At 44.3% G+C, this 17,919-nt stretch overlaps 1 protein-coding gene across 2 annotated transcripts in view; it reads left to right on the top strand.

Moving 5' to 3' along the window:
* Positions 1–3,290: 3,290 nt before the first annotated feature.
* The window catches only part of LOC135547564 (protein HEG-like), a 34,775-nt gene continuing 20,146 nt past the window's right edge, over positions 3,291–17,919 (top strand). The window contains exons 1-4 of one of the 2 annotated variants that reach the window (XM_064976675.1): positions 3,291–3,832; positions 14,728–16,170; positions 16,339–17,451; positions 17,647–17,763. In XM_064976675.1, the coding sequence (XP_064832747.1) occupies positions 3,367–3,832; positions 14,728–16,170; positions 16,339–17,451; positions 17,647–17,763 (3,139 nt within the window). In that variant the 5' untranslated portion in view covers positions 3,291–3,366. The remainder of the gene's footprint in view (positions 3,833–14,727; positions 16,171–16,338; positions 17,452–17,646; positions 17,764–17,919) is intronic. The other variant, XM_064976676.1, reaches the window with a different exon arrangement.

Genomic DNA, 17,919 nt, shown 5'->3' on the forward strand with positions numbered 1-17,919 from the left:
AAGGTACCTAAAGATTCTCAGATCATAAGAAACAAGATTCTCTGGTCTGATGAAACCAAGATTGAACTCTTTGGCCTGAATGTCAAGTGTCACGTCTGGAGGAAACCTGGCACCATCCCTACGGTGAAGCATGGTGGCAGCAGCATCATGCTGTGGGGATGTTTTCAGTGGCAGGGACTGGGAGACTAGTCAGGATCGAGGGAAAGATGAATGGAGCAAATTACAGAAAGATCCTTGATGAAAACCTGCTCCAGAGCGCACAGGACCTCAGACTGGGGCAAAGGTTCACCTTCCAACATGACAAAGACCCTAAGCACACACAGCCAAGACAATGCAGGAGTGGCTTTGGGACAAGTCTATGAATGTCTTGAGTGGCCCAGCCAGAGCCTGGACTTGAACCCGATCAAGCATCTCTGGAGAGATCTAAAAATAGCTGTGCAGCAATGCTCCCCATCCACCCTGACAAAACTTGAGAGGATCTGCACAGAAGAATGGGATAAACTCCCCAAATACAGGTGTGACAAGCTGGTAGCTTCATACCCAAGAAGACTCGAGACTGTAATCTCTGCCAAAGATGCTTCAACAAAGTACTGACTAAAGGGTCTAATACTTGATATATCAGTTTTATATTTTAAAACCTGTTTTTGCTTTGTCTTCATGGGGTAGATTGATGAGGGAAAAAAAACAATTGACTCATTTTTAGAATAAGGATGGAACTTAACAAAAGGTGGAAAACGTCAAGGGGTCTGAATACCTTGCGAAGGTATTCAGACCCCCCGCGTTTCTCTCACTCTCTATCTCCAACCCTCTGATTCCTTCTATGCCAAATTCTGCAACCACTAGATTGCACTGATTGGTGTAAGCCAGTTGAACATGTAGTATCACACCTCTGCCCTTTTGTATCTAAATGTATTTTCTTGATTTACTCACGTTTTCCCCCTGTCCAGGCATTATATTCCATCCTGATCATGTTTGTCATTCAGTGGGTCTATGCAACAACGGTGTGGCCTAGCGTTTGGCGGTAGCAAGGATTCTGGGTCGCCAGGCAAACAATACCCTGCTTACCCTATCTCAAGACTGTGACAGAGGCATACTGTAGATCACACATGGACACCGCTTGTACCACAGGTATCATGGGTAGTGAGATGGTTTTCATATTTTACAGGTCACACAAAGATCTCCTACTGTATATCAGAGGAGTAGATTTTTATTCTGGGGTGGCAAAGAGTGACACTTCTTAACTCAAGTTTAGTATTGAAATGTATGGTTTATAATATATTAAATATAATAATATATTGAATTACAGTATGTTTTGTGAATCTAGCTACAGGAGCTGCAGCTCGTTTAAGCTTATTCAGATGGGTTAGGACCACCCTGAGTAGCTTGGTAAGGTATAAAGCTTCACTCCAAATCTTGTAATCTAATGTATTCAGCTTTCTAACTGTATGATATTTTTTCATGATGTCTTGAAGACCAAGAATGTGGCAGGGTAGCCTAGTGGTTAGAGCATTGGACTAGGAACCGCAAGGTTGCAAGTTCAAACCCCTGAGCCGACAAGGTACAAATCTGTCGTTCTGCCCCTGAACAGGCAGTTAACCCACTGTTCCTAGGCTGTTAAATAAGAATTTGTTCTTAACTGGTTAAATAAAGGTTAAATTAAAATTAAATCTGCAATCATGTATGAAATATAGCATACTGAAGCAGTGAAATCAACGTCTTTGTAACCAAGTTCAGGAAATGTTCAGGAACTCAGGAAATGCTCGTACAATATCAGCTCTGAGCAGCGAAAACAACCAAGAGCCCTGAAACAACAGTATCTTTCCCTGCACAAGGTCAGGTCAGCTGCTTGCTTGTGATACAGTACTCACTGCAGTAGCCTCTGGAGCTGTTTACCACTGGTTCTGGGTTCAGAGTAGGACGTTACTGACATTGGTTGCATCTCAAATGACACTCTATTCCCTATATAGAGCACTACTTTTGACCAGGACCCATAGGGCTATGGTCAAAAGTACTGTACTGTATAGGGAATAGGGTGCCATTTAGGATACATCCATATTGTAGTGCAGTATGTTTGTAGAAGCGTCATAGGCCTGCCATTTATGTTGAGCTGGTCATGAGTAGAAAGAACCAATATATTATAAAGTAGTAATGAAGCATCACACCTGCAAGCTTTAAGTAAACGGTTTGTGTCATGAGTACCTAGCACAAGTGCCTACATTACAAATTGCTCATAATTTATGCGTAGAACAAATGATAAAGCATCATAGCCTACTAGAAGACTTACATTAACGTGTTACTGATGTATTTAACCGGATTAATCAGATGGCTTTCTAACTCTATTCTATTCTAATGTCCTTTCCTCAGGGGTGAGCTTCCTCAGGACCAGATTTTTGTGACACTCTCTCTGTCAGGAGTCGGCATGGAAACTAGGCAGCTGACGGAATAAACCTGGACTTTGGCTCTCGGGACCGCTACCACCAGTCTTCTTTTATTGAACCAGACAAGATGGCACACCTACAACTCAACTGATCATCAAACCTCTGGTTGGCTGGTCCCATCACAGACCATAGTAGCCTGGTCCAAGATCTGTTGGGCTGTCTTAACAACTCGTGACAATGACCATAGGACTTGGCAAAACAGCACTTGACAGATCTGGGACGAGGCTAAGGTAATGTCTCATTCTAGGCCTTATAGACAGATTATAAACAGTCTGACTGAAAGCTGAAATTTTACTCTACTGTCATCTAGGGAGTTTTTCCTAGCCACCGTGCTTCTACATCTGCATTGCTTGCTGTTTGGGGTTTTAGGCTGGGTTTCTGTGTAGCACTTTGTAAAAAGGGTTTTCTAAATAAATATGATTGATATGGATTTTTACAGGTCTCTGTGACTGAGTGAGGCAATCCATGGAATGTTTACTTCTAATCTGTTTGACCTCATTAGAATGTCTTTCTTCATCTGCTTGTACGTTGGGGATGTCCCCATTGCAAGCAACTGTAACCATTTGGAACTTTGTTCACAAGCAACAATGTAACATTTGCAGAAATATCAAGTCGACATTTCATCTGAGAGGTTTGCACTCCACACTTGTGGGCATGCATGTAACGTCTACTATAGTATCTTACACTGAATAAATCACAGCAAAATACCAGATTCAGAGATTCTTGATATTCTGAAGTCTAGTTGAGTGTAACAATAGCCCACATCCCGCGGAACCTCAGCCTACTCGGGCGGAATTGGGTGGAAAACACTATCGCTGATGTGTGTGGGAGGAGCTTGGCGCCTATGATGTGATAACAGGCTTCTGTTTCCAGCACCACTGCACCACTTCACGGTCTGCAAACGTATTAAAATTCATCGGATCAATTGATGTTTAGGGTCTCCGAAGGTATTTCAAATTATACATTTTTGAAAAATATAGTTTCTGATGGTGGCTGTGGGCACTTCGCTGCTACTTGTTTGGAATATACGCCTACCCGCCGCCGTTTTCGGGTCGTTATGATTATGGAAACCTGCTATTTGAGTCACGTAGTCCTAACCCGTCTTTCTCTGTTGGTCCTCTTGGTCGTTCTGAGACCCCTCAATGCGTGGATGTACACCTCCAGCAGCAACGATATGGATAGGGTACTGGTAACGGGGGTATACTTCTCTCCCCGGGTTACCAACTCTGAAGAAATAACTGCCATAACTGCCTTACCAAAATACTTGTTTACTACTCCGGCAACTTCTACGGACTTTAGGGAGGTATCATCACCATCATCTGGAACAGAACTCCACCACAGAGTCAGGCATTCCGATGAGAGTGAGACACGGGCGTTGAGTGAAGACAAATTAGGTAAGGTGCAGTATGGTACAGACATATGGAAGAGTGCACCCTTGGGCTTCGAAAACGGGACAAGAGTTCTACACACTGTCCCATCCCGTTATGTGGCAAGGGTCGCGCAGAGTGACAATATTTAAACCTCAGTCATGATTTGATCATTGTATGTAGAAGCTATAACGGGTGGTTTATTACATGTTTATATGATTTTTGATCAACATTCCTTGGGTCCACTTGGACTAATTTAAAATAACGGCATTTAGGCTGATAACCCCAGAACAAAATAAGAAAAAACATGGATACATTTAAAATATGGATACAATGATTGCGTAATTTGCTGACAGTCAGAAACCAACATTTAACTTACTAAATGACTAGATTATATAAGGCCATATATGTGGGCTATCAGAATTGTACTTGGAATTCCCCACCTGAACCTGGTGTTTCCACACTGACACAAGCTTCGAACCATGTTTTCCCCCTCCTGTTTGATGGTTTTGTTGGGTTATTTTCTTGTAATCTAGTGCAGGCATCCCCTCAAAGAAAATCAACTGGCCTTGTCCCCTGTCATTCATTTATATGCCTATGGACATTTGATGTAGCCTTATCTACGCCATAATAAGGTCTTCTTATAATAGTATAATTCATCATAGTGATCATTTGAGTCATTATACTAAAATATCATAGGCAGCTGATAGCCTAAGTAGATTAGAATTATACACCTTGTATTGAACAACTTCCAAGGTATACCTTTCAAACCAATCAATGTATTTGTTGACTCATGTTTCAGGACTCTGCTAGAAATGTTGTCTACCTCCATAAATTCTTATGAGGTATTGCCAGTGACTACATGTGGAGAAAGTGTTAACTCTTTCGGTGAATAATTGTTCATTAGTTATTATAGCTTCCTTGTAAGCGTACTACGGCCACTGCCAAGACGTCTGAACCTTTATGGCACAGGGGGCAGTGTGCTTGCCTATTACCTGCAGGGTTGCTGGCTCAAGTCCAGTTCTCGTTGTCCCTTCTCAATCACTACATCGGTGGCAACAGTTGGGATAACCACAATGTCTCTCAGGCCTTTACCGGAAGAATGCCTTAGTCTGCATTGGAGTTTGTGAGAGAGGTACATTTTCCGCTTTTCCAGAAGGTGAAGAGTGTCATCTCTCCATATAGAAGTGTAACAGAGTGCATTCTCTTCTGTGGTGAACAGGGCGCAAACCAGCAATCATCTGCACAAAAACATGCACTAAGTCTACAGAACTCAAAGCCAACCGTTTTAGCCAGCAGAGCAAGAGCCACTCCGTGAGTGACAGTTGGCTTTAGATCAGGGAAGGTGTGATGTCACAGATGTACTCCAGCCAACATACTATGGGTAACTATCACATCCACTTCATAAGTCACTGTCAAGAGGTCTGAGTCTGGACCTTTATGGCTTGCCCTGAAACCCTGGTCAAAGGTAGTGCACTATGTAGGGAATGGGACCAGGAAATAGGACCAGAGCCCGGTCAAAAGTTATGATGCATTTCCATACAGGATTTACCCCAGGTGTTTTACCCAGAAGGCTCAGAATTTTCTGTTTCCATCTACGGGGGCCGGCACCTCTGTTTCACTAGGCCATGGCTCCGGCAGACCTGCTTTCACCTGGGGCCAAAGCCAGGCCACTGATAGTTTTCAGCCAGCATTTACATAACACTGACTGACTGTGACCTTTAACACCTTCTCACAAAGCATCTGTTTTGATTATGCAGAGGTTGTTGATTCTGCATGCATCAGTTCAGCTGGGCCTCGACAAAACTCGGCTAGCCAAACCGAAAGAGTGTGCTCACATACTCCCTTAAAAGATCTTCACTTGAAACATTTGAAAAAACTGGCAATAATACTGTTTGTCACTTTTGAGACGTCGTAGCCAGTATACACTTTCTCAAAATAGTCAGAATTAATCTAAGATAACTCAAGAAATCTGTCATGAATTTTTGCAGAGAAGATTTTAATCGCGCAATGTTTGGAGCAGTATTACGCAATGAAAAAAATGTGCATGAAAATGAGTCATATCTCATTGAATGAAAACAAAGACTTTATTGAAGAATCCCTACTGTTGACCAATTACCTACGAAGGGACGTAGACTTCGGCTCTGAACTTCGGCTTGCCTCCAGAAAAAAATGTGTCTGCACGAACAGCCGAAAAAACCCTCACTGAAGTCCAAAACGAACAAAAATGTCACAAAATGTCATCATAATATATGCACAAACTTTTCCAAACCGTTTTCGGCTGGGAAGCATGTGGACGCCTTTACTGTCAGCCCGAGCTATGGAAACACAATTACACTAGAGTTTGTATTATCATTAAACACTGGCAACTCACTGGTGTGGCGGTAAGTCTCCATGAAAATGCGGTATAAATGCACTATAAAGAGAATAGGGTGCCATTTGGGACAGAAGCCATTTCATCATCATCATGAACTGGGAGCCACAGAAGTAAAAAAATAAAAATAACTAAACACACAAAAGCTAACTTCTTGGTCCTGCCAGCACCAATAGTGCTCCATTCCAGTCTGCTTTTGATTACAGTGTACTGAATGCAGGGCTAAGCCAGCCAGTTAGGCCAGTGGACTCCATCCAGAGAGCTTTAGTTTAGAGGAAAATGGCCTAATTCTCTAAGAGTGTGTCACAAATGAAACCATATTCCCTATATATTGAAAGTATTCACACCCCTTGACCTTTTCCACATTGTGTTGTGTTACAGCCTGAATTTGAAATGGATTAAATTGAGATTTTTGCGTTACTGGCCAAGTGTCACGACTTCCGCCGAAGTTGGTCCCTCTCCTTGTTCGGGCGGCGTTCGGTGGTCGACGTCACCGGTTTTCTCGTCACCACCGATCCATGTTTCATTTTCAGTTTGTTTTGTCTTCATTATACACACCTGGTTTCCATTCCATAATCATTGTTCCCTATTTAACCCTCTGGTTTCCCCCTTGGTTTTGTGCATGTTTGTTATTGTCAAGTTGTATGATTTTGTGACCTGGATTATTTAGTCTCCTTTATGGAATATTGTTTTTGAGTAAAGTAACGGTTATTACTCATCTCTGTGTCCTGCGCCTGACTCCGTCTTACCAGCATCACCTAGACATTTGACACCTAGACACAATACCCCATAATGTCAAAGTGAAATTATGTTTTTAGAAATATCTACAAATTAATTAAAAATGAAAAGCTGAAATGTCTTGAGTCAATAAGTTCTCAACCCCTTTGTTATGGAAATCTTAAAAAATGTCAGTATTAAAAACTTGATTAACAAGTCACATAATAAGTTGCATGAACACACTGTGTGTAATAATAGTATTTAACATGCTTTTTGAATTAATACCTCATCTCTGTACCCCACACCTACAATTATTTGTAAGGTCCCTCAGCCGAGCAGTGAATTTCAAATGGAAATTCAACCACAAAGACCAGGTAGGTTTTCCAGATCCTCGGAAAGAAGGGAACCTATTGGTTGATAGGTAAACATTTAAAAAGCAGACATCTAATATCCCTTTGAGCATGGTGAAGTTATTCATTACACTTTGGATGGTGGATCAGTACACACAGTCACTACAAAAATACAGGAGTCCTTCCTAACTCAGCTGCCAGAGAGGAAGGAAACCGCTCAGGGATTTCACCATGAGGTCAATGATGACTTTAAAACAGTTACAGAGTTTCATGGCTGTGATAGGAGAAATCTGAGGATGGATCAACAACATTGTAGTTACTCCACAAAACTAAACTAATTGACAGAGTGAGACGAAGGAAGCCTCTACAGAATAAAATATTCCAAAACATGCATCCTGTTTGCGACAAGGCACTAAAGTAATAACATAACATAAATGTTTCAAAGCAATTCACTTTTTGTCCTGAGTACAGAGTGTTATGTTTGGGGAAAGTCCAATACAGCACATTACTGAGTAATGTTATGGGTATGCTTGTAATCATTAGGGACTGGGGAGTTTTTCAGGATAATAAATAAACTGAAATGCAAAATCAAATCAAATCAAATTTATTTATATAGCCCTTCGTACATCAGCTGATATCTCAAAGTGCTGTACAGAAACCCAGCCTAAAACCCCAAACAGCAAGCAATGCAGGTGTAGAAGCACGGTGGCTAGGAAAAACTCCCTAGAAAAGCCAAAACCTAGGAAGAAACCTAGAGAGGAACCAGGCTATGTGGGGTGGCCAGTCCTCTTCTGGCTGTGCCGGGTAGAGATTATAACAGAACATGGCCAAGATGTTCAAATGTTCATAAATGACCAGCAGAATAATAATAAGGCAGAACAGTTGAAACTGGAGCAGCAGCACGGCCAGGTGGACTGGGGACAGCAAGGAGTCATCATGTCAAGTAGTCCTGGGGCATGGTCCTAGGGCTCAGGTCAGTTGAAACTGGAGCAGCAGCACGGCCAGGTGGACTGGGGACAGCAAGGAGTCATCATGTCAGGTAGTCCTGGGGCATGGTCCTAGGGCTCAGGTCCTCCGAGAGAGAGAAGGAGAGAATTAGAGAACGCACACTTAGATTCACACAGGACACCGAATTGGACAGGAGAAGTACTCCAGATATAACAAACTGACCCCAGCCCCCCGACACATAAACTACTGCAGCATAAATACTGGAGGCTGAGACAGGAGGGGTCAGGAGACACTGTGGCCCCACCCGAGGACACCCCCGGACAGGGCCAAACAGGAAATCGTAGATTTCCACAAGACACTAGGAGATTAATGCACCTTTCAGCGGGACAATAACTAAAACAAGAAGACAGTGATTGTTCCTGAGTGGCCGAGTTATAGTTTTGACTTAAATCTGCTTGAAAATCTATGGCAAGACTTGAAAACGTTTTTCTAGCAATGATCAACAACCAATTTGACAGAGCTTGAAGAATTTTGAAAATAATATTCATTTAATGTATTTAACCTTCATTTTATGGGCAAATATTATACAATCCAGGTGTGCAAAGGTCTTAGAGACTTACCCAGAAAGACTCACAGCTGTTATTGCTGCCGAAGGTGATTCTAACATGTTTTGACTCAGGGGTGTGAATTATTTATTTCTAAAAACGTGTTTTAATTTGGTCATTATGGGGTATTGTGTGTAGATGTGTGATAAAATATATTTAATGACTTTTGAATTCAGGCTGTATGTAACACAACAAAATGTGGAATAAGTCCAGGGCTATGAATACTTTCTGATGGTACTGTACGTCTCTGGTCAAAAGTAGTGCACTATATAGGGAATACGGTGCCATTTGGGACGCATCCTAGGTCTCTCTCTCTGTGGAATGACTGTACCGTTGCTGTACTCTTCTTCCCGCTATCTGCTTACTGTCTGACAGCCTGACTGTTTGACTGTGTCATTGCTATGTGTTACATTCAGGATGTTATCTAGCACAGACAGCGCTCTTCCTTGGCAGTGGCAGTAGGTTATTGTTCCAAAGCTCCCCAGCAGCAGTGTTGAGTTAGTGGAGAAGTGCCAGGCTGACAGACAGGCAGACAAACAGGCAGGCTGCCACAGAGTAGAGGGGTGGAGATTTCAGGCCCTAGACCATCTATAAACCCAGCTTTAGGCCTAGGTGGAGTTTGTAGGCCCTAGTAGTAGTGGTGATACGGACAGGAACACACCACACCCGGGGTGTCTGTTTTTTTTTTTCAAATCAAATCAAATTTTATTTGTCACATACACATGGTTAGCGGATGTTAATGCGAGTGTAGCGAAATGCTTGTGCTTCAGTTCCGACAATGCAGTAATAACCAACAAGTAATCTAACTAACAATTCCAAAACTAATATATTATACACAGTGTAAGGGGATAAAGAATATGTACATAAAGATATGAATGAGTGATGGTGCAGAGCATCATATATACATATGAGATGAGTATGTAAACAAAGTGGCATAGTTAAAGTGGCTAGTGATACATGTATTACATAAGGATGCAGTAGATGATAGAGTACAGTATATACGTATACATATGAGATGAATAATGTAGGGTATGTAAACATTATATAAGGTAGCATTGTTTAAAGTGGCTAGTGATATATTTTACATCCTTTCCCATCAATTCCCATTATTGAAGTGGCTGGAGTTGAGTCAGTGTGTTGGCAGCAACCACTCAATGTTAGTGGTTGCTGTTTAACAGTCTGATGGCCTTGAGATAGAAGCTGTTTTTCAGTCTCTCGGTCCCAGCTTTGATACACCTGTACTGACCTTGCCTTCTGGATGATAGCGGGGTGAACAGGCAGTGGCTCGGGTGGGTGTTGTCCTTGATGATCTTTTTGGCCTTCCTGTAACATCGGGTGGTGTAGGTGTCCTGGAGGGCAGGTAGTTTGCCCCCGGTGATACGTTGTGCAGACCTCACTACCCTCTGGAGAGCCTTACGGTTGTGGGCGGAGCAGTTGCCGTACCAGGCGGTGATACAGCCCGCCAGGATGCTCTCGATTGTGCATCTGTAGAAGTTTGTGAGTGTTTTTGGTGACAAGCCGAATTTCTTTAGCCTCCTGAGGTTGAAGAGGTGCTGCTGCGCCTTCTTCACAATGCTGTCTGTGTGGGTGGACCAATTCAGTTTGTCTGTGATGTGTATGCCGAGGAGCTTAAATCTTACTACCCTCTCCACTACTGTTCCTTCGATGTGGATAGGGGGTGTTCCCTCTGCCGTTTCCTGAAGTCCACAATCATCTCCTTAGTTTTGTTGACGTTGAGTGTGAGGTTATTGTCCTGACACCACACTCCGAGGGCCCTCACCTCCTCCCTGTAGGCCGTCTCGTCGTTGTTGGTAATCAAGCCTACCACTGTTGTGTCGTCCGCAAACTTGATGATTGAGTTGGAGGCGTGCGTTGTCGCGCAGTCGTGGGTGAACAGGGAGTACAGGAGAGGGCTCAGAACGCAGCCTTGTGGGGCCCAAGTGTTGAGGATCAGCGGGGTGGAGATGTTGTTGCCTACCCTCACCACCTGGGGGCGGCCCGTCAGGAAGTCCAGTACCCAGTTGCACAGGGCGGGGTCGAGACCCAGGGTCTCGTTCTCATACCATGAAATAGCCTACATGTGTCATCTGCACGTGTAGAACTACTGTCCTATCTTAGTAGTAGGAGGTCTAGAACTACCATATCTTAGTAGTATGAGGCCTAGAACTACCATATTTTAGTAATAGGAGGCCTAGAACTGCTATATCTTAGTAGTAGGAGGCCTAGAACTACCATATCTTAGTAGTAGGAGGCCTAGAACTGACATATCTTAGTAGTAGGAGGCCTAGAACTGCCATATTTTAGTAATAGGAGGCCTAGAACTGCTATATCTGAGTAGTAGGAGGCCTAGAACTACCATATTTTAGTAATAGGAGGCCTAGAACTGCCATATCTTAGTAGTAGGAGGCCTAGAACTACCATATTTTAGTAATAGGAGGCCTAGAACTGCCATATCTTAGTAGTAGGAGGCCTAGAACTACCATATTTTAGTAATAGGAGGCCTAGAACTGCTATATCTTAGTAATAGGAGGCCTAGAACTACCATATCTTAGTAGTAGGAGGCCTAGAACTGACATATCTTAGTAGTAGGAGGCCTAGAACTGCCATATTTTAGTAATAGGAGGCCTAGAACTGCTATATCTTAGTAATAGGAGGCCTAGAACTGCTATATCTGAGTAGTAGGAGGCCTAGAACTACCATATTTTAGTAATAGGAGGCCTAGAACTGCCATATCTTAGTAGTAGGAGGCCTAGAACTACCATATTTTAGTAATAGGAGGCCTAGAACTGCCATATCTTAGTAGTAGGAGGCCTAGAACTACCATATTTTAGTAATAGGAGGCCTAGAACTGCTATATCTCAGTAGTAGGAGGCCTAGAACTGCCATGTTTTAGTAATATGAGGCCTAGAACTGCCATATCTTAGTAGTAGGAGGCCTAGAACTGCCATGTTTTAGTAATATGAGGCCTAGAACTGCCATGTTTTAGTAATATGAGGCCTAGAACTGCCATGTTTTAGTAATATGAGGCCTAGAACTGCCATATCTTAGTAGTAGGAGGCCTAGAACTGCCATGTTTTAGTAATATGAGGCCTAGAACTGCTATATCTTAGTAGTAGGAGGCCTAGAACTGCCATGTTTTAGTAATATGAGGCCTAGAACTGCCATATTTTAGTAATATGAGGCCTAGAACTGCCATATTTTAGTAATAGGAGGCCTAGGGCTGACATACCAAACGGAACGAATTGCAAAAATCGCTGAAGTTGGAGACTTTTATCTCCCTCACCAACTTCAAACATCTGCTATCTGAGCAGCTAACCGATCGCTGCAGCTGTACATAGTCTATCGGTAATTAGCCCACCCAATTTTACCTACCTTATCCCCATACTGTTTTTATTTATTTACTTTTCTGCTATTTTGCACACCAATATGTCTACCTGTACATTGCCATCTGATCATTTATCACTCCAGTGTTAATCTGCAGAATTGTAATTATTTGCCTACCTCCTCATGCCTTTTGCACACAATGTATATAGACTCACTTTTTTCTACTGTGTTATTGACTTGTTAATTGTTTACTCCATGTGTAACTCTGTGTTGTTGTCTGTTCACACTGCTATGCTTTATCTTGGCCAGGTCGCAGTTCCAAATGAGAACTTGTTCTCAACTAGCCTACCTGGTTAAATAAAGGTGAAATAAAATAAAATAAATAAAAGTAGGAGGCCTAGAACTGCCATATTTTAGTAGTAGGAGGCCTAGAACTACAATATATTAGTTGTAGGAGGCCTAGAACTGACATATCTTAGTAGTAGGAGGCCTAGAACTGACATATCTTAGTAGTAGGAGGCCTTGTCATGTATCTTTACAAACGGAAACTTAATTGAAAAAAAATAAAGCAATGAACATACCAATCAATTGTTAGATTTAAATGAGATTTGTATACTTTTTAGCCTTTAGTCCCCAAAACCTGTGTACTACGTCACAAATGTGTATATATGTGGTTGATTTGGTCTTATGTTTTACATTGGATAAAAGTAGAGACTCAGAGCCAGAAAATGGCATATCATACACTACAGTTGAGGAACAATGGGAAAGTAATTCTGCTTTGAAAGTTGATAAACCTGTAACCTCACTTTTGAGAAAATGGCCCTTGAATGTTTTTGTAAACCTACTGGATAGCTCTTCTTTGTCTACACCCATTTTGCATCGTTTTTACCCTCTTAAGCCTTAGCCCCGCCCATCTCTTTAAGGGTTCACATGTGAGGCCATGTAATAATCAACCAAAGATTTCAAGACTAAAGGCTGGTTTATACTACAGGTGTATTAATTAATTAAATCTGGAGTGCCAGAGTGCACCCTGGGTGTTCATAACCTCAGAGCATTGTCACAGATCATACACGTAATGTTAGCTAGCGAGCCATACAGCTGATGTTAGCTAGCTACCTAACAGTATGCTTTAACTTGAAATGAAAATTATTTTCTGACAAAATTAGAAATGTGTAATATCTGAAAATGTAGCTAGCTAGACTGTCTTACCTGTATACATGTATGGACGTTTCTCCCTCTCTGTCGCGGATGCCATGGCTGCCCTTAGTTTGAAGATGTAATCCGGAGACAGGTGTTTTATACAAATTTCTGTGTTCTCTTTTCGACTCCCACTGCATATTTGCAATCAAAGACCAGAATTTTCTCCATCTTCTTAGCTATCATACTCTAATTCCACCGGGCCTTCCACTGATTTCAAAACTCGGTCCTCCAGAAAGTGGAGAGCAACACTTTGTTATCTTAAAAAAAAGCAGTATTAGAAAGGATTATCTACAAATACTGACCAGCTCATGTTATAGACAGAAGCAGCTACATGGCAGACCATTCCGAACCCATCTGCCGGCATGTCCAGCCCATCCATTACCTCTGTCAATCATGGCTAGCGGGAAGGTTCCTTTCTTTTTCCATGGCTAAACCAACTAGGCTCATAATTTCACAATTTTATTAGTTTACAGATGGCATACAAGTTTGTTATTAAGGCAAATGAAAGTTCACATGTTCCAGAAGGCATTTCTGCCAAAAAACACATTTTGATAAATAAATAATAGTTTGCGTTCAAATGGCTCTCCTGTCAATTAGTGACTCTCGACATACGCCCAGTTTCCTGAAATGAGTCACATATGTGCACCCTGTCATTGCTCTCTCTCTCTCGCTCTACTGTGTGTGCGTCTTGCTAGCTGTCACTTAAATGGCGAAGGGCTGAAGCTCATTGGCTGAAACTCAAATTGCTAGAGGGCTGTCCAAATAGGGGTACATGTAGGCAAGATGGCAGCGCACATCTTCCAAAAAACACTTTCAAACTAGGGATTTTGTGGCTAATTGAGGTAAAACAGTAATTCTGCTTATAGATTATGCATGTATGAACTACACATTGACACATCCATCACAAAGCGGGACATTTAAAAAATACTAGTGGAGCATGTCTTTAACTGACTGTTTTCAAAAAGCCCCAAAAAACTGTGAGCCAAAGAGCAAACTCTGCTTCAATATGAACCCAAACAATGTCTGCAGTTTGACAGTATTATAACATCTATGACTTCTGCTATGTCAGCTTAAGGAAGGAAATGGCAAAGTCCCAAAGGCCAGAGTCACCTCCATATTTAGGGCCCAGGCTTTTGTTAGGGTAGACAGGCCTGGCTGCCAATTGTTCTCCACCCAAAATCAGAACAGCTGCAGGCAGCAACTCCTGACATCTTCCCTTTTAGAGTTTGAAGCAAGATACAACCTCTCTGGGGCCATCTGGTGGTCCAGACATTTAGGTTTTTGTTTTGGGTGTCTTTCTTCCCAACTTTTTATGTAGGCCTATGTTTCACATAGCTTTCCTTGAATACAGAAAACACATACCTGTCATCCTTTTTGAATTGTATTTATATATTTATTCTTCAGCCACGGAACAAAACATACGTCTCTCCTCGGGCTCAACCAGTTGGACATCAGAAGGAACCCTTGGTTTGTCGACGGAGCAGAGGAGCTCTACCATTGTAGTGTCTACAGAGGCTACCACACAGTGGGAGGACAAGACCAGACTAACACCAGACCACCTACCAGAGGCCTACTCTGGGCTCCCAGCACAGCTCAGGGCTTTGACTGAAACAAAACGCTCAGTAGAACTTAAGTCTGTGTCTGTTACGGAAGCCAGACCACCTCAGGACAGCCCTGATGCTGACAGCAGTCTCAGAGTGGATCTCAGAGAAGACCAATCCACAACCCAAGACACCGTGGGTCTCAGCGAGAACCAGTCCACGAACCAAGGCATTGAGGGCCTCAGAGAGGACCAGTCCACAAACCGGGGTACTGTGGGTCTCAGAGAAGACCAATCCACAACCCAAGACACCATGGGTCTCAGTGAGGACCAGTCCACAAACCGAGGCACTGAGGGCCTCAGAGAGGACCAGTCCAATATCCGAGGCACCATGGGTCTCAGTGAGGACCAGTCCACAAACCAAGGCACTGAGGGCCTTAGAGGGGACCAGACCACAAACCGAGGTACTGTGGGTCTCAGAGAGGACCAGTCCAATATCCGAGGCACCATGGGTCTCAGTGAGGACCAGTCCACAAACCAAGGCACTGAGGGCCTCAGAGAGGACCAGTCCACAAACCAAGGTACTGTGGGTCTCAGAGAGGACCAGTCCACAAACCGAGGCACCGTGGGTCTCAGAGAGGACCAGTCCACAAACCAAGGCACTGAGGGCCTCAGAGAGGACCAGTCCACAAACCGAGGTACTGTGGGTCTCAGAGAGGACCAGTCCACAAACCGAGGCACCGTGGGTCTCAGCGAGGACCAGCCCACAACCCGAGGCACCGTAGGTCTCAGAGAGGACCAGTCCACAAACCGAGGTACTGTGGATCTCAGAGAGGACCAATCCACAACCCAAAGCACCATGGGTCTCAGCGAGGACCAGTCCACAAACCAAGGCACTGTGGGCCTCAGCGAGGACCAGTCCACAATCCGTGGCACCATGGGTCTCAGAGAGGACCACTCCACAAACCAAGGCACCGTGGGTCTCGGCCAAGGACAGTCAACAGATACTCTCAGGCAGGAACAGTGGACCGACCTAGGAACCATGGCTCTCCCCATCCCTGTCCACACCGACCGCACCTACATCTCCTCCACTATGAGTCGAGCGGGAGAGAGGACCTTACTGTCTGTGAGCTCCAACAGCACCACCATGTACCCTAAGGACTCCACCTTGGGCCTCCCGACCAGCCGCACCGGTGCCGGGGCTGGCGATGTCACCGACAGGATTCCCTCCACTGGACCTGACCATGGGCATGACGCTACGTCTGGGTCTGACTCTCACCCCCACTCCAACACCAACTCTTCACAAGGTAAACAACCTTCTGAAATTCCCTCTTTGTGTATATGTATATACAGTATGTATATGTCTACCGGGGAGAATGGGATATGCAAAATACTAATTTCCATTTCTTATGTTGTAAATGGACAAAAAGTAATCTTCTTCTCCCTCTTCCTCTTCTTCTACTTCTTCTAAACAGAGAGGCCTGGTGGTTTGTCCTCCAGAGGGACCAACCCGCTGACTGAACCACCCAATGTGACCCAACAGCAGGACCTCACCTCTCTGATTTCGGAGGGAACCCCCTACTCCACCCCCCCTCTCAGTGTGGCTGATAACCACAGCAGACAGGACACAGACACAACAGACTCCAGTCAGCCTTCCAGAGGCAGGACGTCCCAAACAGAAGATGGGGTCCCTGATTCTTCACAGCTCCCCTTCCTGTTTTCAGAAGGACCCAGTCATCCCAGCACCAACACCTCTCAGGGAGGAGATAGAGATACTCCCTCCATCATGGTCACCGGGTCTGGCACTTCCACAGAGTCCTCCACAGGTGCCCTCAGCACTCAGGGGGGTCAGGGTGAGACAGAAGGAGTCACATCACTCCACACAGAGGACACACCTACCATCGTAGGTCTGGCTCTAACTACTGCTCACCCGACGCTACGAGAAAGTGTCACCGCCCTGGACGACTCCCTGTCCCGGTTCATCTCAAGCCAGCCTCCCTTTGTCCCCAAGACAGAGCAGCCATCGCCGGCGGTGAGCACAGAGGTCCTGATGTCCACCACATCCGTTACCGTTACGATGACGTCACAGGTCACTGAGGAGGAGACCTACAGATTTACTACGGCAACCAGCACCACACTGACACCCCCTCTGGTTACAACAAGGATGGTTCAGCTTAGCACCACCTCTGTCGAAGCCCAGACTCAACCCACCACCATCCCTACCACCATTACCACTGAGACCACTCTGGGTCTCCAGACCTCTGCTTCAACCCCCCAGCGCCCAGCTACACTTCAGACCCAGACCCAGGAGCCCTCAACAGGGGTGAGCATCACCAACGTCACCAGCTTCACCGATGTAACCACCTTGTACCTGGAGACCAGCACGGCCACACCGGGGAACACCACGCCCCACAGCGGCCAGGACATCACCACCACCACTACTACAGCCTCCTCTTCCTACAGCCACAGCAGCACCACCAGGAGCACAGTGGAACTGCACACTACAGGGAAACACACTGACAGGGGGACCACTGAGGTAGAAGTGACCACAGCTCCAATGGACATCAGATCTACAACTCAGACACGAGGTTTGTCAACAGTATATCTTTTAAAACTTTTATTGTGCTAAAGTTAGTTTTTCCCTGAATTTAGCTGGAAACGTGGAATTAAGATGTGTGTATTCCCAAATCCTAATGACTGTTGTTTGGAACAATGAAGAAAATCTATGAACTGCATTGATATGAGTTGCAGTACATCAGTCTGAATCCATCTCTCTTCTTTAGGTAGTGCCTGTGAATCCAACCCCTGTCTGAACGGAGGTGAGTGTGGAGAGACCTATGGAGGGAGGGAATTCACCTGTTACTGTCTGTCAGCATGGACAGGACCTAGCTGCAATGAGGGTGAGTTCAACCTATCATTCCCAGCCTTCTAGGCAGAGTTCACCTGTCCAGTGTTTGTGTTCTTTTGCCCATCTTTTCTTTTTATTGGCCAGTCTGAGATATGACTTTTTCTTTGCAACTCTGCCTAGAAGGCCAGCATCCTGGAGTCGCCTCTTC

The sequence above is a fragment of the Oncorhynchus masou genome, chromosome 10 (assembly GCF_036934945.1).
Source record: "Oncorhynchus masou masou isolate Uvic2021 chromosome 10, UVic_Omas_1.1, whole genome shotgun sequence".
Taxonomy (NCBI): Eukaryota; Metazoa; Chordata; class Actinopteri; order Salmoniformes; family Salmonidae; genus Oncorhynchus; species Oncorhynchus masou.